This window comes from Dendropsophus ebraccatus, chromosome 1 (assembly GCF_027789765.1).
Source record: "Dendropsophus ebraccatus isolate aDenEbr1 chromosome 1, aDenEbr1.pat, whole genome shotgun sequence".
Lineage (NCBI taxonomy): Eukaryota > Metazoa > Chordata > Amphibia > Anura > Hylidae > Dendropsophus > Dendropsophus ebraccatus.
In genome coordinates this window covers 40,951,825-40,974,084 of record NC_091454.1, presented here as the reverse complement: position 1 = coordinate 40,974,084, position 22,260 = coordinate 40,951,825, and the positions used below count along the sequence as shown (strand labels likewise).

Here is a 22,260-nt window from a genome sequence, read left to right as displayed (position 1 = left end):
AGGTAAATAACAAGATGTGAAGATGATTTGCAGGATAATTTTACTGGTAGATAATTAAAAAATGTAATGTAACCAAAAGCATGATAAAAACATGGATTAAATCGCAAGTGACATGGTAGAACACAGATAGATACAGATATATTATATAGAATGTATAATTTGTACCAGAAAAAGAACGATAACAATAAATAGGAAAAGTAAGGATAAGAAAAAAATAAAAACAACAATAAAAAATGAAAAATGAAAAATGGAGAGATGAAAAATAAAATGAAAAAATCAAAAATGGAGTGATGAAAAAAATAAATGAGAAAGATGAAAAACGCTGATAAAAAGGTTAAAAAATTGTGCACATAATTGGTATACCAAATAAACTCAATTCATCAGCACTATGTGCTAGAATTAATAATGATAAATCATATATAGAGCCAAGTTCATAGTAAAATGGCGCTTTTGTACCACTTAGTTATGTCACACATGTATGAATGTGTGCTACTCAAAACCAGTTGTAAAGTCTTACGTGGTAGCACTCATATGGCGAACTGTTCATATGGCAAATGCGCCTGATATACAGTCAGCTGGAATAGGTTGAGTAATAGTTATCGCATATATGTAGCGATGAGCATGCGTTTGCTAATAAAGTTAAGTGGTGTATGTTACACCTCTCACCGTTCCTGCGGAATGTAGGGTCCCCGGAGTGGCTGGCTCGTATGTTCAGACTTGCCGGTCTTGGTTAAGCTGTTCCTGCAATGGAGGCGAACGACGTGCTCAGACGCTGAGAGCGAGTACCATGCTCTGATGCTGGGAGCAAGTGCCGTGCTTAGGTGCTGGAAGCGAGTGCCGTGCTCAGCCCAGGTATATATACAGATCGGAGCTCCGTACATGCGCAGTGAGGTGTGTTGCCCGCGGGACCTCGTGGTGGTTTTAGCGCCAAATTGGATATTTGGAAAAAGCTGTAAGCGTGGTAAGCTTTTAGGTAATGGTTCTTAGGTAAGGTTCTGTTGATGGCTGATAGGATATTGTTAGTAGCTGGACGCGTTTCGATACTTTCTTAGTATCGAAACAGGAACAGCTTAACCAAGACCGGCAAGTCTGAACATACGAGCCAGCCACTCCGGGGACCCTACATTCCGCAGGAACGGTGAGAGGTGTAACATACACCACTTAACTTTATTAGCAAACGCATGCTCATCGCTACATATATGCGATAACTATTACTCAACCTATTCCAGCTGACTGTATATCAGGCGCATTTGCCATATGAACAGTTCGCCATATGAGTGCTACCACGTAAGACTTTACAACTGGTTTTGAGTAGCACACATTCATACATGTGTGACATAACTAAGTGGTACAAAAGCGCCATTTTACTATGAACTTGGCTCTATATATGATTTATCATTATTAATTCTAGCACATAGTGCTGATGAATTGAGTTTATTTGGTATACCAATTATGTGCACAATTTTTTAACCTTTTTATCAGCTTTTTTCATCTTTCTCATTTATTTTTTTCATCACTCCATTTTTGATTTTTTTATTTTATTTTTCATCTCTCCATTTTTCATTTTTCATTTTTTATTGTTATTTTTATTTTTTTCTTATCCTTACTTTTCCTATTTATTGTTATCGTTCTTTTTCTGGTACAAATTATACATTCTATATAATATATCTGTATCTATCTGTGTTCTACCATGTCACTTGCGATTTAATCCATGTTTTTATCATGCTTTTGGTTACATTACATTTTTTAATTATCTACCAGTAAAATTATCCTGCAAATCATCTTCACATCTTGTTATTTACCTCATTTAGACTTGTCTAGAGGACCTATAAACCTCCTTTTTTCTTGTTTGTCCAATAATTGGCCCATGTAAAGGGGTCATTACCAAGTAGGCTTACGGCCCGGATAAAAATAATAAACGACAAAAGAAAAAGGTTTTACTAGTTAACTATATTATGTTTACTATAATATGATGTTAATAGAGCATGAAATTCCTCTATAAAGGCTATTACAAAAGTCCCTGTCCAAACAGCAAACTAAAAAGGGTCAAGTGCATTTCAAGTGTGTTTTCTTCTTTGTTACACTATGATTTCAGCCTATATTTTATTTGTATAAAGGATTTTACTTATATTTTTTATTTGTCCTCTAGTACACAAAGAAAGAAGAGCTGGATGAGCATTTTTTGGATTGCAGCGTGGGCGATCTGCTTCGATTTGATGACTACAATATGGATGGCTACCTAACTCTTCCAGAGCTCTACACTGCATTCCGTAAGTCCTTGGATAAAAGTATAGCATATAAATGTAGTTGCTGAGTCCTAAAATATTTTACGTACTGCTTATTGTGATAATATTTTATCATATATCATGTCAGAGTCTGCATAAATGTTTGCTATCCAGGCTTACATACAAAGGATTGTTTTCTCAGGAATAATTGTACTTTGTAATGGCACCTTTCAATCTACTATAAAATGTATATCAATGATATTATTTATGGGGTGAAAGTAGAAAAAATGCAATTTTGCAAATTTTGGGAGGTTTCTGTGTTTACCTAATGCAATCTACAGTATAAGACCATCTTCACATGGCGTAAGAGACCGGCCGTTCCGTGACCCGGCTGGGTCACGAAACGGCCGGTCTCTGAAAAGATCTTACCGGCCGGAACTGCAGTATCAGCTGGATGATCTTTCACGCCGCAGAGTTCTGATGCGGGTGCATCCGTGCGCACCCGCATCAGAACTCCCCACAGCACACTATGAAGCTTGCGGCCGGAGCCGCTTGCTTCATAGTGTGCACTGACAAGGGTTTCTACGGCCGCTGTTCACTGAATAGCGGCCGCAGAAAACTGGCATGTCAGTTCTTTGCGGCGCTGCAAGGGATCCTGGCCGGACTGACTGACTGACTGAGACAGGACAGCACTTAGAGTCACATCCACCTCAGCCAATGACTAGCCGTGGCAGTGTTCCTCCCTTAGTCATTGGCTGATTGGGATTTTTGCCTCAGGGGATACCGGAGACCAGAGACCATGGACATTGAGGGAGCACAGAAAGGTAAGTATTGATGAGTGAACCGCACCAAAAGCTCTAAACACCTGCAATCAATTGTTTAGCTGTCTTAGGGTGCGTTTACACAGAAAGATTTATCTGACAGATTTTGGAAGCCAAAGCCAGGAATGGATTTAAAAACAGGATAGATCCCAGTCTTTCCTTTATGACCTGATCCCTGTTTATAGTCTGTTCCTGGTTTTGGCTTCAAAGATCTGTCAGATAAATCTGTCTGTGTAAACGCACCATTAGTGTGTTTTTTTAAGATTTGGTTTGGCGGTTTGCTTCTCTTTGGTGTAAAATTTGTTAACTTCAAAATCAAACCTTTAAGAACCGTACTTTTACTAATCAAATTCTATATTTGGTTTGGTTGTTTAAAAATTATGGGACCATTCACACTGAGCAAAAGTGGCAGAATTTCAGGCGCAAAAATCCCTGGCAATTGCGCAAAATTTATCCGTAGGCACACTGGCTTTGATGAGTCTTGCATAATTTTTGTGCTCATTGTTTTTTGGCTAAAAAAGCTTGGCTAAAAAACTATGCCAGGGTAGGAATGGAGAACTGCTGCACAATTTTTTGTGTGCAAAAAAAGTAGTGCAAATTCCTTTAGAAATCTTACACAAGTTTTTACTCCTTAAGCAAAAACTTATTAGCCAAAATAGTAGCACACAATCAATATTATATTTGCCCCTAAATTTTAAAAAGGCCACTTTCCCTTGGCTAACCCCTTCCAGCACTACGACATACAGTTGTGTTGTGGTGCCAGTAAAAAGGTATAGAGAGGTGTAACACCGTGGCCCAGATCTATACCAAGTTGCCCCCACCTGCTAAACGCAGCTATTAGCCATTTAAAGGCAGCTGTCAAAACTGCAATGTAAAGCCCCATCCCTGGTGTCTAGTGGAAAGATCGCAGCAGGGCAATCCATGGTTGTGCCCTGGCTGGGATTAAGTACCACAGTGAGCCTATAGTAGTCACGCACTGATCTCATAGATCAATGCAGTATATATGTTCTGCACTGATATATTTATATGTCTGTATGAGAGATCAGTGTATTGTACATAGAAGTCCCCCAGGGGGACTTCAAGTTACAGTGTAAACAAAAAAAACAACGTCTTCCTACAATAAAAGTTTAAATCACCCCTTTTTCCCATTTATAAATAAAAATACATGAATAAATTAACATATTTGCTATCTCCATGCATAATCGCTCGAACTAATAAATTATTGCATTCCTGATCTCGTATTGTACACGGCCTATGCAAAAACTATGCAAAAAAAGACTGCATATTTTTTGTTACATCAAATCCAGAAAAAAAAATATATAAAAAGGGATCAAAAAGTTGCATATTCACAGGCCAGCTACTGATAGAAAGTACAGATTATGGCACAAAAAATGACTTCTCACACAGCCACATAGACCAAAAAATAAAATATTCCCTGGCCCTTATTTGCACTCTATCACTTCCTAGACACAATAATAATCTATTTAATTTCTTTGCCAATTAACTTACATTTATTTCAACTGAACATTCTGCTGTACTGATTATATAGACAATTTGGAAACTAAGAGCCCAATTAGATGATGATTAGATACACCGGTAACTAATGATTTTATGATGGATCAAAATGAGGAGACCAGACTAATCGCTGGCCCGCTTATACAGGGTAATAGCGACTTGTTCATTTAATGAGCCTTTCATGGGCAGCCCTTTACTTACGTCACTGTTGGCAACACATCTCCTGTTTATAAAGGGAGCCAACCATCCCAGGGATCAGCCAATGAATGAGCAATTGCCTTTTCATAGACAGATCTTTCGGTATTTTACACAGGGCAATAATTGACATATTTGCCTAATAATCATTACATGTAAAAGGACTTTCCGTTTGTGCCACATCTGTGACAATCCCAGAAAAGAAAGACAATGTTTAAAGGGAACCAACCACCATATACAGAATAATGTGTCTATGAAGCTAAAAATAGTGACTAATAAACCTCCTTTATAAACTGTCCAAGCATATATTTGTGACTGGGCTAGCTACTAGGAGCAAACTTACCTTTATTCCCAAATGGTATGCTAATTTTCTCTAACTAGGCATTGGGATGGTCTTATTTTCCTAACTAGTCACATGCTGTGGAAAGCACTCCACTGTAATCATAGCTCTCTGGGCATAATTACCATTGCAGTACCTTCCTCTGTCACTGAGACGTCGGCCAATAGCTCTGCCACAGCACCAATGCTTGGACAGGTAGGACATGTGCAGTACAGCAATGTTATAAATCCTAACTTCCTGTTTCCTGTACTGTGCATGTCCTGCCGGGTAAAGACGTTGGCTTTGTACCGAAGGGTCGACCTCTTTCTGATGGAAAAAAGGTACTAAAATGGTTATCACGGTTATCTTAATAAAAGAAGACCCCCCCACACTCCACCCCCCCATTACCAGAGAAAATTAACATAGTGCTTGGAAATTAATAAAAGTAAGATTGCGCTTCATAGCCGCCACGGTCAAAGGAAACAAATATTAGGGCAATATGTAAGGAGGTTCAGCAATGGTTTTTAGCTTTATAGACAAACTATTTGGTGATTGATTTCCTTTATAAAACAGAACAAGGCATGGCGTAGAAAACATGGCTGATGACTAGTGATGAGCGAATACTGTTCGATCGAATAGATATTCGATTGAATAGTGAGATATTCGAATATTCGATATTCGTACGAATATCCCGCGAATATTCGATAAATATTCGATAAGCGTTCAAATCCCCCAGCTACCGGTTTTACCCTCCAAATGGTCAAATAGATGTTTTTCACTAATCGAATACTTGTTCCCATAGACTTTAATGGGATCGAATATTCGATTGAATATTCGCGGGATATTCGTACGAATATCGAATATTCAAATATCTCACTATTCGCTCATCACTACTGACGACCCCTTTACATACAGGAGATATTCCTTTTTTTATTCTTTTTTGGGGGGGAAGTTGTAGTACAGTATATGCACAGTAATATAAAGTAGCTTTCCGGGACTTTATTATTGATTAATTTTTCCTAGGGTGGGGCATCAATGTAAGAATAATAAGTGTACAACATCTGCTACTCAGTCAGCTGCTTGAAGGAGATCAGGTACTCACCAATTTGCCATGCTACCTTACAGCAGCTTATCAGCTGGGTGTCTGTGAGTTCTGCAGTTCTTTACAGCACAGTCTTATTTAAATGAATGGGATTGAACTGTAATAACAGACAGAGCTGATATAGAGCCGTATCTGATAAATAAGGTATGTGATACTTACTGTAGTGCTGCAGAGATTCATTTAGCTGATCAGCAGGGGTCCCCTGTATCTAACCCCTACCAATTTCATAGGCCAGGAATGGGGAACCTTCGGCCCTCCAGCTCTTCCAAAACTGCAATTCCAATCATGCCTGGACAGCAAAAGCTGAAGTATTAAAGGTTCCCCATCCTGTCATAGGCCATTAGTATCAAAGTCTTGTAAAATGCTTCTGTGCTTAAGTTTCAGACAGTTATGGCAAAAAAATACTGCAAAGTAAGAAAAGTCCCATTATCTTCAGTAGAAAGAAGAACAAAGTCTTAGAAATTATTTTGCCCTGATCTCATTATCTTTGATGCGGCCTTCCAGCTGTTGTAAAACTACAATTTCCATCATGCCTGGACAGCTAAAGCTTTGGTTGTCCACGCATGATGGGAATTTTAGTTTAACCCCTAGACGACCCTGGACGTAGGGTTACGTCATGGAAGTCTGTCCCCAGACGACCCATGACGTAACCTTACGTCCTGGGTGTTTCTCCCGCTATGAAGCGTGCTCCGGAGCGGAGCGCGCTTCATAGGAGATGGGGGCCGGCTGCAGTGAGCAGCCGGGACCTCACCGGTAATGACACGCTGCAGTGATCGCGCTGCCGCGTGTCATTAACCCCTTAAACGCCGCGATCGCGGCGCGACCGCGGCGTTTAAGTGTAAGTGACAGGGGGAGTCACTTACCGTCAGGGGGAGTCACTTACAGGGGGAGTCACTTACTGTCACTTACCGATCGGAACCCGATCGTTGAATCGTCTCTTACCTGCCTCCGTGCGGTCCGATCGACGATCTGCTACACTGAGCCTGCACAGGCAGGCTCAATGAGCAGATCGCCGATAACAATGATCAGTGTATAAATCAAAGTAGTGAATGTAGAAGTCCCCCAAAGGGACTTCTAAAGTGTAAAAAAAAAAAAGTTCAAATCACTATTACACTACCCCAAAACCCCTCCCCCAATAAAAGTCTAAATCACCCCCCTTTCCCATTATATAAATAAAACATATAAAAATAAATAAATAGATAAACGTATAATATACCGTAGCGTGCGTAATTGTCCGATCTATTAAAATATAACAAGCGTCATTGTGATCGGTTAGCGGCATACACGAAAAGAGGGGAAAAAGTGCGCAGATTACCGATTTTATGTTACATTATATATTAAAAAAATCTATAAAAAGTGATCAAAACGTCCGATCTTCACAAATATGGTATTAATAAAAAGTAGAGATCATGGCGGAAAAAATTACACCCCATACAGCCCCGTAGGTGAAAAAATAAAACCGTTATAAGCGTCACAATAGGCCCATTTTATTAATATTTAATTGCCAAAAAAAGGATTTCATTAAAAAATACATATATATCATTAGAGAATCTGTGTAACCTGCATATGGTTGTGTTTGGACTGACCTATAGAATAATAGTGTCATGTCGCTGTTACCATATAGTGCATTACGTAGACACAGGAACCCCCAAACTTTACCATATTGCATTCTTATTTACGATTTCATCTATTTATATCTTCATAAATAATATATTTGGAATTCCATCATACATGTTATGGTAAAATGAATGACGCCATTACACAGTACAACTATTCCTGTAAAAAACAAGCACTTACATGGCTTGTAGATAGAAAACTGAGAGTGCTAGAGCTCTTAGAAGGGGAGGAGGGGAAAACGAAAACACTAAGATCAAAATTTGCGCGGTCCACTGGGTAATTTTGGGCCTGGTCCTCAAAGGGTTAACAATGGTTGGAGTCAAATCCTGAATAGAGATGAGCCCATCCAAACCCGAACTTTCGGCATTTGATTAGTGGTGGCTGCTGAAGTTGGATAAAGCCCTAAGGCTATGTGAAAAACATGGATATAGTCATTGGCTGTATTCATGTTTTCCAGACCACCTTAGAGCTTTATCTTAGTTCAGCAGCCACCGCTAATCAAATAACGATCGTTCGGGTTCGGATGGACTCGAACCCGAACCCAGTTCGCTCATCTCTAATCCTAAATGATCAGACTCGAGCATGCACGAGTTGCCCTAAAACCTCCCTGCCGAGTTCCTTTATACACTGTGTGCACATATATACCAAAGAATAAATTATTTGGTTTTAAAGGCAAAGGGCAGTAAAGCCAAATTTTGATTTGATCTAGATTTCTTTTTGGTTCATTTAAATAATTTACAAAATAAATGATTAAAACATTAGTTTTTTTTAAGCATTCTTCCTTTTGCTGCATTTTTTCCATAACTGCCTAAAACTTTTGCACAGTAATGTAGATAAGGGTTTTAGTAACAGTGCTCAAAGACGGATATTTGTTGGACAGATGATCCCAGAACCATCTGAGATTGAGGCCCTTCTGTATGAACTTAGTGCAGATATTGGGGTGTCACTCTGGGCAGTCACACATCGGGTTGGTGACCTGCGCTAAGTCCCTACAAAAAGGCCTCAATCCCAGATTGTTCTTGTTGGATCATCTGTCCATATTGTTCATTCCGGCTTGAAGCTGAGAGTACCCTGCGGAGCTGCGGTGGAGGAGGTGTATATATATATGCTCTCTATAGAATTGTGCCTATATATCTGCACAACTCCTCTGGGTGAGTGAAACCACTCCTTTCTATTGTTTCATTGACTGACTAAGATTTACTACTCCAGAAGGCACCCCCATCTTTTTTTTCAACTAGTATTTGTTTTCATATACTGTAAAGGGCTCTATTCCACGGAACGATTATCGTTCCAAAAATCATTCGATTGTTTGTAATTTAACGATAATTGTTTAGTGCAACAGCGGAATAAACGACCAACAAGAGGTTGTTGTTAGCTTAAAAGCATTTGGACCTATTTTTATTGTTGAATGTTTGCAAATCGTTCGCGCATCGTTTAGTGTAAAAAGACGTTGTTTGCAGAAGCGATGACAGGATGACCGCAAGAACAATCATAATTAATGATCAACGCTTCGTGTTATTGGGTGAACGATTTGAGCTTGTTCGCCTTATCGGTCATTTGAGATCGTTTATCGTTATTCATTATTCGTTATTCATTATTAGGGTTATTCGTTATTCGTTAATAGCTTTGTGGAACAGGACCCCAACTCATGTACATAACACAATGTTATGTTTTTAGTATTAACATGGTCAGGAATCCGCACAATTTCCTTATATGAAGCCAAGCAATCTGCTTAGGTATAAAGCCAGACGCAAATTTAATTACTTTGCAAAATATATTAAATATGTCTTGCAAGATTCATAACCGAAATAATTCAAGTAAACAATATCTCACCTCCAGGCTGAAAATCTTTGGTGGGAATAATTGTGTTGTATTCAAAGTGAAGAACATCTGTTAAGGTAGAAACCGATCATTGTTTTCATCTGGGGCTTTTGTTTAATGGATATTATATACTTTGAACAAATGCACAACTTGATTTTCATTTGGGCAAAGTCACCTAAATGTAATAAAGATTTTAACTAGAGGCATTCTTCACTGACTGTAAGAAGATCTTTACAATCACTGACACAAGGAGATCATTTAGAACAAAAAGTGTAGATATAAATATATAAGTATTAGCTATTGACATTTAACGCACCATGGCATGCCCTTGGCCATTTTCTATCTCGGCATGTGGTCTTCTTTCATGTAGTTGCTACTATCAGAACAAAGCAGGAAATAATTTATTAGCTTACTGCCATTGATTTCTGGGTCCTTTGAGCGATACTGTCTGCAGACTTCAAAATGAAAGATACATCCTCAGAAAAAGGGGCAACAAGTATCCCTGTAGCGCAGAACATTTTGGGGGATAATTATTATGACACTGCAAGTGTTTTTTAATTTGTTTCTTTCTTTTTTTTTTATCTTTTTATTGTGATTTCCCTGTGAGTTTTGTCCCACCGGCATTTTATTGAAGTTTCTTCAGATTTTTGTATTGCAGCCAAAAACTGGAAAAACTGCAGTTTATTGTTTGTAATCCGTGTATTGTGAGTGCTGAGCCAAAATATTTCCTATTTGAATGGGATCAGATCTTAGAAAAGAGAGATAGAGAAATAATCTCTTCAAGTGTTTTTTTAGTCAACTTTTGATACAGTATGTCATAGTGATATGCCAAAAATGAGTGGCGGATCTGGGTGCTAAGATCCCCCATTGTATATTGAAGTAAAGGTGGAGGGGCAGTCAGCTAAATGCTTTGTCTCTTTGTCTGTGACCAGTAGTGATGAGTGAACATCACGATGTTCGGTTCGGATCCCGAACACTAAAAAAATGAACGTGATCGGTTTCTGTTCGTCGAACATTCACGAACAAATAATGAACGTACAGCAAGGCTATGTTCACACGTGAGACACCAGACGTTTCGTGACCCGGCCGGGTCATGGAACTGCTGGTATCAGATACGATCATCCCAGTCGGTACTGCTGTACCGGCCGGGTGATCTTTAGTGCCGCTGAATTCGGATGCGGGGGCATCTGAATTCCCTGCTGCTCCCAATGTGTGCACTGACAGGTTTTCTGCGGCCGCTATTCAATGAATCGCGGCCGCAGAAAACTGGCATGTTAGTTTTTTGCACCGCCTCTAGGGATCCCAGACAGAGTGTATACCATGTGTATACACTCCAACCGGGATTCTATTCTTTCACATACAACGTGTGTGCTGTATAAATCATGGTCGTTGTTGCAACAATTGTGTGAAAATAGCCTAAAAGCGTACAATTCGGTCTACACACGCGTACAGATTATCAGTTGCAAATAGTAAATTACACAATTTCGTATGTTTCAATCTATAGTTACACACATGCGTACAGATTATCAAGCGCAAAGTGTAAATTACGCAGTTGCGTATTCTTTGGTCTAGGCAACATGCTTACAGACCATCAGGTGCAAAGCGCAAATTACGCAGTTGCGTACATTTCAGTTAATGGGTTACGCATATGCATACAGATTATCAGTTGCAAAGCATAAATTATGCAGTTGTGTATATTTTGGTCTTCGCACATGCGTACAGACTATCAGGTGCAAAGTGTAAATTACAGCATTGCATATGTTTCGGTCTAGAGTTACGCATATGCGTACAGACTATCAGGTGCAAAGTGTAAATTTTAGCATTGCGTATGTTTCGGTCTAGAGTTACACATATGCGTACAGATGCGCAGTTGGTTCATTGCGAGATAAACATTAGCATGTTCAAATATGTACGTAAATGATCGTTATAACCATTCCAATCATCGAACAAATTGTTTATGATTGACGAACACAAACGAATAGCGTCATGTTTTTATCTCATGTGTTCATTCATCACTAGTGACCAGCTCTCCTCAGAGAACAAGTTGATATAAACACATGGTAAATATGGTGCTCACCATTTCTAGAGAGCCAAACAGCTGATCATAGCATTTCTGCCCCTTTAAATCAGCAATTGGTCAGACACTACCTACACTACTACGCGACTAAGTTTTGTCTAGAAATCTTCCAGCATGTCATGGTGACATGTTAGACATTTTGCACAATATGGGGCCGGATTTTGAAACCACTACTGATCACTTAAGCAAAGGGGCAGAAGTTCTAGATTGGTCCATTGACCAGCTGTGCTTTTCTCGAAGAATCAATTGAGTATATGTTCACAGGTCTGTACTGGTACTGCTTAGGCTATTTTCACACCACATCAGTGATGTCCATTTACTGTATGCATCAGGATAATTGCTTTAAATTGTGTTCATCTTATTTTTATAGCTTTGTATTCCTGCAAGTTTAATAGTCATGCAGTGTATGCTGTATAGATTCTATTATTCCTTTGAAATCTCGGGCATCCCTACATAGCTGACTTAACATTAGGGAAATGGGATGTAGAGTATTTCCACAGATTGTATTTATTTTTATTAATTACATTTAATAATATACTAAAGCAGAAGTACATTGAACAAAATTAATAAGCCAAATTATATGTTTAAATTTTACGCTATATTTTCACATAATTACATGTGTATCATAATGCTGGATTCTTAGCATCACTAGGGTCATTCCAATTATGTAAATGCTAAAGTAAATAATATATTTCTTAAAAACATACCTTATACCATAGAATCCAGTAAGAGCTTTTCTGAACAATAATTGCTGCCCATACATGGCTTACAGTATTACTCTTTCACTTGTTGCCTTACATTATTTAAAGGGATTCCGTCAGGTTGGTACCAGGTACAGAGCTGCAGGCAGATAGGTGATAGGTAGATCAAAAAAATCATGCCTTTGTCTTTGCTGGTGGAGTTATAAAACAAAACATTTTCTTGGAAGTAAACATGAAATTTTGGGTTGGATTTGTGATTATTTGTGAATTGTATGCAAACAAATCTCAGTAAAACAGCCAAACTACAATAGCTACAATAGTGGGACTATTACAGAGTAATGTTTTTTTTTGTTTGTTTTTTGTTTCAACAAATGTTTTTATAACAGGATCAAAAATTGGAAAATTACAATTAAAAAAAATTTCATCAGCCTGTCTGTTATTTAATTTTTACCCTAAACAGCAGTGGGCCTTGATTGATCAGCTGCATTTTATAAATTTTCTCCCAGGAAAGCAGTGGATATTGGTAAATGAGGGGCATAATGGCACTTTCCCCCAGGACAGCAGTGGACATTCGTGGACCAGCTGCATCAAATCAAGTTTTCCCCTAGGACAGCAATAGACATTAGGGAATCAGTGGTGTATACTTACCTTTTCTCCATGGACATCATTGGATGCCAGTGATCAGCCCCATTAGGGGCAATTTCTTAGTCCTAGAAGGCCCTAAAACCGACACCTGGATGTGGCAGTGGCAGCATTTGGACTCTTTTCGTCCCTAAGGGGGCTAGGACAGACATCGGGAGGAGGCAGGGGCAGCACTCGGACTCTCTTCGACCCTGAGGGGCCTTGGACAGACAGTTGAGTCTGGAAAGTGTAGTGGGACTTTCCTTTTTTCTTTTAAATATACTAGAAAAGAAAGAAAGCCCCAATGGATAAACACACACATTTAACATGTCAAGTAAAATTACTGTAATCCAACAGTTTAGCTGAATAGGCCATCAAACTGCCAAAAAATGGAAATTAAAAACTAGTCAATTGGGATACACTAAAATAGACCAAAAAACCCCACCTGAAAAAGCATGGAATAGAGAAAAACCCAATTTCAAGAAGGATTTACACTGGTTGTATTAAACAAAAGAGTGGTACATTTTCCAACAACCTTAAGTTGAAGAAGATTTTCCTACTGTACTGTATTTTCTTTAAAAAAATAATGGCAGAACTAATGTGTTAAAAAAAAAACCTTGTTGAATCTGTCTCTTAGGCTTTCTCCAAGACATGCATACCTATTGACAACAAAGTGCAAGATGCAACCCATGCATGCATCTCTTGGGGTGTTTAAGCTGTTTCCATCTTAAATGAAAACGTAAGGTGGATACCCCAGATGGGGTATGGGAATTACCCTCCCACCCTTGCTTTGCTCACTCCCAAAACCCCTCAACCTAATGGTGCATTCACTTATCCCTCCAGGGCTATTATGTAAAACCATGAGTGAATCTTTATGCAGGTCACTAATATGTAGACTTTGGGAAATACGCAGTTTGAAACTTTGTTTAGACGCTGTAAAACAGTGGCCGTTGTCAAACAATGTCAGCTGTTTAATGTATTCCTATGGCTGTTACTGCATTATCGACCGGAAGAACATTATTTAAAGGCCATTGTAAACTGCTGGCTGCATGGGGGTGTCTGAAAGTCTGGGTTATGCAGCTACCTGCCATTAACCCCTAAAAGCCTCAATCTATACCGATTGTGGCGTTTAAGGAATTCAGTGACAGCATAAGCACCTGTCACTGACTGACCAAGACTGCGGGGGTCCCGATCACTTGCCCTCACAGGCGGAGAGATCTCCTTACATCCATCCTCTCAGATTGGCCATCTTCTGAGACCTTCTCAGGCATGCTCTATAAAAAGATTGCCAATTGTACTAATCAATGCTATGCAATGGGACAGCATTCATCAGTATATGCAACAGTGAAAACAGTAAAATAAACCCCCAATAAAAATTTTGTTTTTAAAAACATTATCTATCAGGGAAAAAAATAATAAACAGAGATTCTTCTAACTCAGTATGATACCAATAAAAAGTAGAGATCATGGCGCAAAAAATGACACACCAACCAGCCTTGTAGGTGGAAAAATAAAAGCTTCATAACAAGGCGAAGAGTAGGGTACTGCTTCATTGTGACGTGAACATCCCTGCAGCAATGACCTTTGGTCATGAAGGGGTTAAATATATCCTAATCGATTATGGGTATTTGCTACTGGATTATCCTATTAATTTTTGATGTATGGGATAAAATTACTTGATATGTTAAAAAATAAATAAATTACTTATTATTTTATTAAGGACTTTACTTGAATGTAGACTGGCCCGTGCCCTGGTTGTTCTTCGGTTCTTCGAGGCAGTGGGATGGGGGCGCTTTATATATTGATACACAGAAGTGGTGCCTTGGTTTGGATCCACACCCCAACCCACTTTATGGTAACAGATGTTATATATAGCAGATTGGTCTTTTCCACCCAAAGATTGAAGAGCTGGCAGACCGCTGATCTCAGTGGGTGGTTCTTCTGAGCAGACCCACTGATAGCCTGTTGTGGACTATCATCATAGTCTGGGAAAAACTTCTCCTCTCTCAAGCTGTCATCCTCTATAGCCATGCAGTACGATCACGTACTTTGGCCAGAAGCTGCCCCTACCTGGCTTTCCTGACTGCTCTGGGGCGTGTCAACTCCGGGAGTCTCAATGCTTCCTTCCAATTCTTGCCTCTCAGAAGATTCCTTAACAAGATCATCCAAACCTAGTGTCTCAAGGTTTAGGGAAACTGCTAGACCCACCAGGATCTCTCTCGCTGACGACACTGGCAATTTGAATTGGGTCTCAGACACAAAATAACTATTCCCACAAGTCTATCTTTCATTGGGACCACCTTGTGTGCCACTTTGTCCACTGACACTGTCCATACCCTGAGAAGGGCCAGATTTTTTTTTACGCTTGGACATCTTTTGATTTAGATTGGAATGCACACTGTCTTTAAAGCACCCAGTGAATTGGTATAATGCACACCCAGTGACCTGGTATAATCCACACTGTATTCCCAGCACCCAGTGATTTATTAAAATGGACACTTTCTTCACAGCACCCAATGACTTGGTATACTGCACACCCAGCACCCAGTGACTTGATATAATGCACACCTAGCACCTAGTGACTTGGTATATTGCACAACCAGCACCTGATTACTTGTTATAATGCACAACCAGCAGCCAGTTACTTGGTATAATGCACAACGAGCAGCCAGTTACTTGGTTTAATGCACAACCAGCACCCAGTGACTTTGTATATTGCACAACCAGCACCCAGTGACTTGGTATATGGCAAATCAGCATCAGGTCTAATCTGACCTAGCTTTTGACAGGCCAGTGAATCTGCTGATAGAAGCCAGCCGCTCTTTATCTCCGGATTCCCTTGCCGTCCTCCGTATACCGGTGCGGTCCGGTATACCGGCGTTTTCGGCTTATTCCTGGTATGCTAATGAGTGGTCCCGGAGCATTTGAGGCATTCCCTATGCTCCTGGAGCACCAGCTCGGGCCGCCTAGCCTGCCGCCTCCCAGCCCGCCCCATTATGCATATTCATATATGCATAGTTAGGCCGCTTGTTATAGCGCATGTGCAGGGAGCAGCCCGAAACAAGCGGCCTAACTATGCATACATGAATATGCATAGTGGGGCGGGCTGGGAGGCGGCAGGCTAGGGCGGTGGAGCGGGTGCTCCAGGAGCAAGGGGGACGCCCTAAATGCTCCGGGACCGTTCATTAGCATACCAGGAATTAGCCGAAAACACCGGTATACCAGACCACACCGGTATACGGAGGATGGCAAGGGAATCCGGAGGTAAATAGTGGCTTGATCCTTTTAGCAGGTTAACTGGCCCAGTTTAGGTGGGGTTTCAAACTCATTTCTATTGAAGTAAATGGAGCTTAATTGCAAACTACATCTGAACTGGAGACAAGAGAGGGGGAAAAGTGGCCATGTTTTTAAGAGCTGGATAACCCCTTTAAAGGGGTTTTCCAGACAAACCTAATGATGAGCTATCCACACATATTACACAGTGAATGGTTGTGAAGCAGTTGGCTGTATTCAATGTATAGTAAATGGGAAACGCAACTTCAGATCATCAGTATGTTTTTTCGAAAACCATTTAACCAGATAAAGCTGACATAGAACGCACTGATCGCTTACATTAATGACAAAGTTCACCAGACAACTGCACAACATTTCAGTATATGGTATATAGAACATGCCTTTTCTACTGAAATGCTTAACCTCAGGACAGGTTTACAGGAAGAATTGCATTAATTCCTGGCTGCATTTAGTAATAATTGATGTGTGTAAATCAACACATTGAAACTATTTCAGTTAATACTAATTGCTGGTTTTATAATTAAAAGTGAACCTGACATGTTAATGGTTCCCCAATGTCTGACTGCGATCAATTTTATAAGTGAATCATTTGCATCCCATTGTAAGTCCTTGCATGTAATAGCTCTGTATACAATACTGGAGAATGTAAATCCAGCCTTACTAACATCAGATCTAAGCCTGTTAAGAGCAGTTTCTTATTTAAGTGGAGTGATCCCACAAATGTGTACACAATTAATTTATTGCTGACAAGATGACAAATACTTTCTGATAGACTGTAAACAGGCTTTAATCATATGCAATAAGTGTCTATGGAAAGGTAATGGAGATTTTTCAAGCAACATTGATTCCTAAACATATAGGTCTGGAAATGTCAATGCGTTTTACATATTAGATTTGAAAGAGATAAAACAAACTAATTACTACTTGCTGTAGAAAATCCATGTTTTGTACGAATTGCTGAGAAAGCTCATTAAATTAAATTGAGATGTTTGTTATATAATAAATCTGATTAGAAAATATCTCAAGTGAAATTAGTATGCATTAGAGATGAGGGAACCGGGTTCAGGTTCGAGTCCATCTGAACCTGAATGATCGGCATTTGATTAGCGGGGGCTGCTGAACTTGGATAAAGCTCTAACGTTGTCTGGAAAACATGGATACAGCCAATGACTATATCCACGTTTTCCACATAGCCTTATGGCTTTATCCAACTTCAGCAGCCACCGCTAATCAAATGCCAAAAGTTCGGGTTCAGATAGACTCGAGCATGCTCGAGGTTCGCTCATGTCTAGTATGCATCTGTCTATGGGCTTAGGTTAAGGCCATTTTCACACAATGTACTTTTTAGTTAAACTATGTCTGTTCTTGTCGAACTCAAGAACAGTCATTTAATGACAGCAAAGAAAATAATCAGTGGCAATAGAAACAATGGCCGTTCATTCTAGCACAGCATGCAACAACAGCTGTTGTTTGACACAGCCGTAATACAGCCATGTCAATTATTTGCGCCCTCATCCTGCAAAAATGTATTAAGAATTGACAAATTGGAGGCAATATATGGTATGGGGTTGTCAGGAACGATGGAGAAGAACACATTTCCTGAGAAAGATCCCCCACACACACACACACACACACACACATACACATTTTTCTTTTGTACATTTATATTTTGTAAAGCTGTTAAGAGGTTGATGTCTCATCATCTGTTACAAAAGGGGCTCACAACCCTATATTTTCCTTTCATACCATACAGCAAAGATCAGATCTGCAATAACATTGTGCTTAAGGGTGCCCTCAAACATCCTTTGTTTGCCATTTTTACGGCAAAAAAGGAGCCATAAAACACACCAATGCGGTAAAGAATGAAGACGTCTGTGGTGAATATGAACCCCCCCCCCCCCAAAGCACTGCACTTTTCCCAGCAAGGAAGGGGGCACTAAACCACCTTTCTTGCTGGGGGTTAAGTGTGGATGGAATGCATGCTGCAGAACACCTATCTGATAGACGGCATCCATTACTAAATCAGGGCTTAGCTTTAGTAGGTATAAAATGGCTAACATTACCCCCTCCCCCATTATTACCCCAATACCAACCACACAAGGAGTACTGAGAAGAGCCAGGTACCAATAGTCCACGAGAGTCAAACAGGGTGGTGGCCAGGGTGGTGGCAGGCTGGTATTATTAGAATGGGGAAGGCCAAAATAATTGGCCCTTCCCACCCTGGTACTACTAAGCTCCTGCTGGTTGGTTTCTTAACCATACGCTTTTTTTATTATTATTTAAGCCAAAAAAAATATGCGTAGGGTTTCCCCTATTTACTTAATTAATCAGGTTACAAAAACAAACAGCAGCAGCCTAGCAGTACCAGAGTGGGAAGGGACATTTATTATGGCTCTGTCCAGCCTAATAATACCAGCCTGCCACTGCCCAGTCCAGAAGCACCAATTTTGAGGCTCTGGGACTACTGGTACCTGCCTCTTCCCAGTACCCCTGGTGCAGTGGGTACTGAGGTAATAATGGAGGGAGGGATCATAGTGTAAGCCATTTTATACCGGCTTACACCAAGCCCCAACTTTTATTATTAAAAAAAAAAAAAAACCGCTGGTCATCAACGTAGTGCACCGAATCAAACGCAGTCCACTGGATACTGATATCTGAGAAACAAACAAGAAAAACACACAAACAAAAAAAGACAGGAGCAAAGTACACATCATTTTGACAGACATTCTGCACCTTACAGTATGCAGCATCTTGCCAGATGCTGCTTACAGTTTTGTATACAAGGGGTTAAGTAAGGATGCACAGGAGTCTGTGGCGTTTTCTGCCCAGAAAAGTGGCACTAAAAAAGGCAACACACATAGGCTATGGCAATTTTAGTGGAGCAGAAAAATTCCTTTAAAGTCTATAGGTAACAAATGCCACAGTTTGCAGAAAAAACACTGCACCCTTAGCCTGCTGCGTTTTGACAAAACTGCCACAGAGCCTCAAAAAAGCCAAGGAAGGGAGAAAAACGCCACCTCAAAAAACGTGATGTATGTAAGGCTAATCAAAAACTTCTATTGACTTTAGGAACAAATCTAGATACTAGAGGGTAGTGGAGCAGCTCACTATACCGTATTGTACCTGAGGTCAATGGTCAACACTGTACCAAGGGTAAAAAAAAAAAAATTGCCAGAAGGTAGATAAATAACCAAGTGACCAATACTCAAAGGTACTTTACTGAATGGATACCATATATTGTTTTATTAATATAGGTAAGAGATGAGCGAGTACTAAAATGCTCGGGTGCTTGATACTCGAGACGAATATTTCCCGATACTCGTGTGCTCGTTTCGAGTAACGAACCCCATTGAAGTCAATGGGAAACTCAAGCATTTTTGCAGGGGACCAAAGCTCTGCCCAGGGAAGGTTGCCTGAAAAACGTGAAACCTCAGAAAATAATGGAAACACCACAAAAATGGACATGAAAACAGCAGGGGCAGTATGCATGGATGCTTCTGGGGCTGGCTAATCGCAACATAACGCCAAATTATGGGCAACAAACGGGTGGTGGCCCTCAATACAATTTTGCTGACCCAGACCAAGATGGGCACGGCACATGTGCTGGCACGTTAGGAACGCACCCAACTAGGTACAACTGGGAGGACTTTTGGTGTAGTCTATGGAGTCTGTGTGTACCAAGTACCAGGTGCTGTTTGTTTTAGAGCACCCGTTACACTGCACACTGCACAGCCAGTATAGGTGTAGCTGTACTACAGATCCCAGCAAGTCAAGGTACAGCAGCAGCAAAAATGAGTACTGAGAGGACTTTGGGCAATTTCTTTGTGGTCTATGTGGACCAAATGCTGTCCTCTTTCTCACACCAGTCGCTCTGCACCATGTGCAGCCAAGATGGCGGTATTTGCACTACAAGTCCCAGCCAGCAGCCACGAGGAGGCCAAGAAAATGTAGTTGTAGACCTTAGAAGGACTGTTGGGTTCTTTGTGGATGATTCCTGCCTACCAGACACTATTTTCCCCACCCCCAACACTTTCCCTGACAGAGAGCAGCTCTCTCCCTAAGCTCATCCAGGATACGTCTGAAGCGAGCATCGCGGGACCTGATTCTTATATGCCCCGGTCATCTGATCTGGCCAGCCAATGGCTGCTATCGACTTGTAGGGTTCCCACGTGATGCTAGGAGGTCCCAAAGTCTCTCCTGCATGATGATTGGCTGAGAAAAAGCCACCAAACATGCAGGAAAAGGAAGATGCCATTGTTTCGAGTATCGCAAGATGCTCATCCGAGTAACGGGCACCATCAAGTACCCCTATACTTGAATGCGTACCGAGCTCGGACAAGCATGCTCGCTCATCTCTAGGTAATATATAATATAAACACAATAAAAACCTAAGATTTAATAATTTAATATAATAACCAACTAAAAATGAATACCATAAACATAACATGTAGATAGCATACAAATGGCAAATGTGTCTCTCTTAGTGGAAAATAAATTGAGACTTCCCGCACAGCACGGAGTCCAGTATTGGTCCATTGTGATCTCAGCCTAACACATCAGCACAATCCTTAAAAGTTCAGATGGCAGAGACAACTCTGCAGCTACAAAGCTCCACCCGACACTGACAACGCCGAAGCTGGCTCGGCCCTGCAGACCCCACCGTAGTGGCTGATCTCCAGCACACTACAGGTCGCAAACTATCTATGCATAATCAGTTACTACAGTGACCACAGTCTGGTGAGAGGTATTACACCAATTTCTTCCTTCGCTACTTCATTGTAACTATAAGTGAAAAAACATTACACAGTCTTTTATTTGGGACAATTTATTTACCACTAAGAGAGACACATTTGCCATTTGTATGTCACCTACATGTTATGTTTATGGTATACATTTTTAGTTCGTATAGTTTTTATCCTGTAGCCATATAGTTATACCATCTGGGCCCAGTGGTTATTATATTAAATCTTCGGTTTTTATTGTGTTTATTTTATATATTACCTATATTAATAAAACAATATATCCATTCAGTAAAGTACCTTCGAAGATTGGTCACAGTTATTTATCTACCTTCTATTGACTTCAGTTGACATCTGGCTGTTGGCATTTTTGCACAATGTGTGAAAAAAAGTGTGAAACCAAGCTTAAGTAACTTTTACCCAGAATAGAAAAATCCACCCTTAATAGTATAAGTTTTATTGTAAAATATTTTTCTGTATTTTCTGGTGTGGGTTTTGGTGTGCAATCTACAAGATTTACCAGGAAGATTGACTAAGCACTTCACTCCATGGCTTACTGCCTGTTCCCTTTTGCAGTGAGACAAAAATTACAGTAATTACAGTGAGCCATGGTCTAAAGCTCTTGGGGAACTTTTAGTTGGCCCTACACTAATGTATAATGAATTCCAATCACCGATCAGCTGCGCTCATTTCCAGACTTTTTACAAGGCTCAATTAATCAGGATTGGAATAACAGTGCTATAATAAGCTGCACACAACATCCAATCAGCTGACAATCAAGTGTTTGCCTGTTCATCAGCTAGCCCTTTTATACGGGTGTACTATCGTTTTAATATATGATGTATTATGCATTTTGAGGCTATGCTCCCACAATGTAAAACAAATAAAAGCCTTTTATGATCATGATCATTAATATTGGCCGTTCATCATTACACAGACCAGCGTCACGCTCACTATGGAAACTGGGGCAATGCTGACAGCAATATGGGTGCAGAGGGTAAAGGTGTCCATACAGAATGGCATAGCTACCATAGAGGCAGGGTAGGCAGTTACTATGGGTCCTGTGCAGGAGGGGGGTCCCGTGCAGGAGGGGGGCCCCGGGGATAAGGTAAGAGCTTGTGTCCTTTTGCTTAACCCATTATGTACTGCAGTGTGTAAGTGACCCAATGTTTACTTACATGCTACAACACAAAAAAGGGTTAATAGGCAGAAG

The 22,260-nt window shown here is 40.3% G+C and overlaps 1 protein-coding gene across 1 annotated transcript in view; it reads left to right on the top strand.

Moving 5' to 3' along the window:
• LOC138782175 (follistatin-related protein 4-like) overlaps positions 1-22,260 on the top strand; it is a 584,758-nt gene that overhangs the window by 473,589 nt on the left and 88,909 nt on the right. Inside the window, exon 5 of the mRNA XM_069956808.1 lies at positions 2,150-2,270. Within this exon, the coding sequence (XP_069812909.1) occupies positions 2,150-2,270 (121 nt within the window). The remainder of the gene's footprint in view (positions 1-2,149; positions 2,271-22,260) is intronic.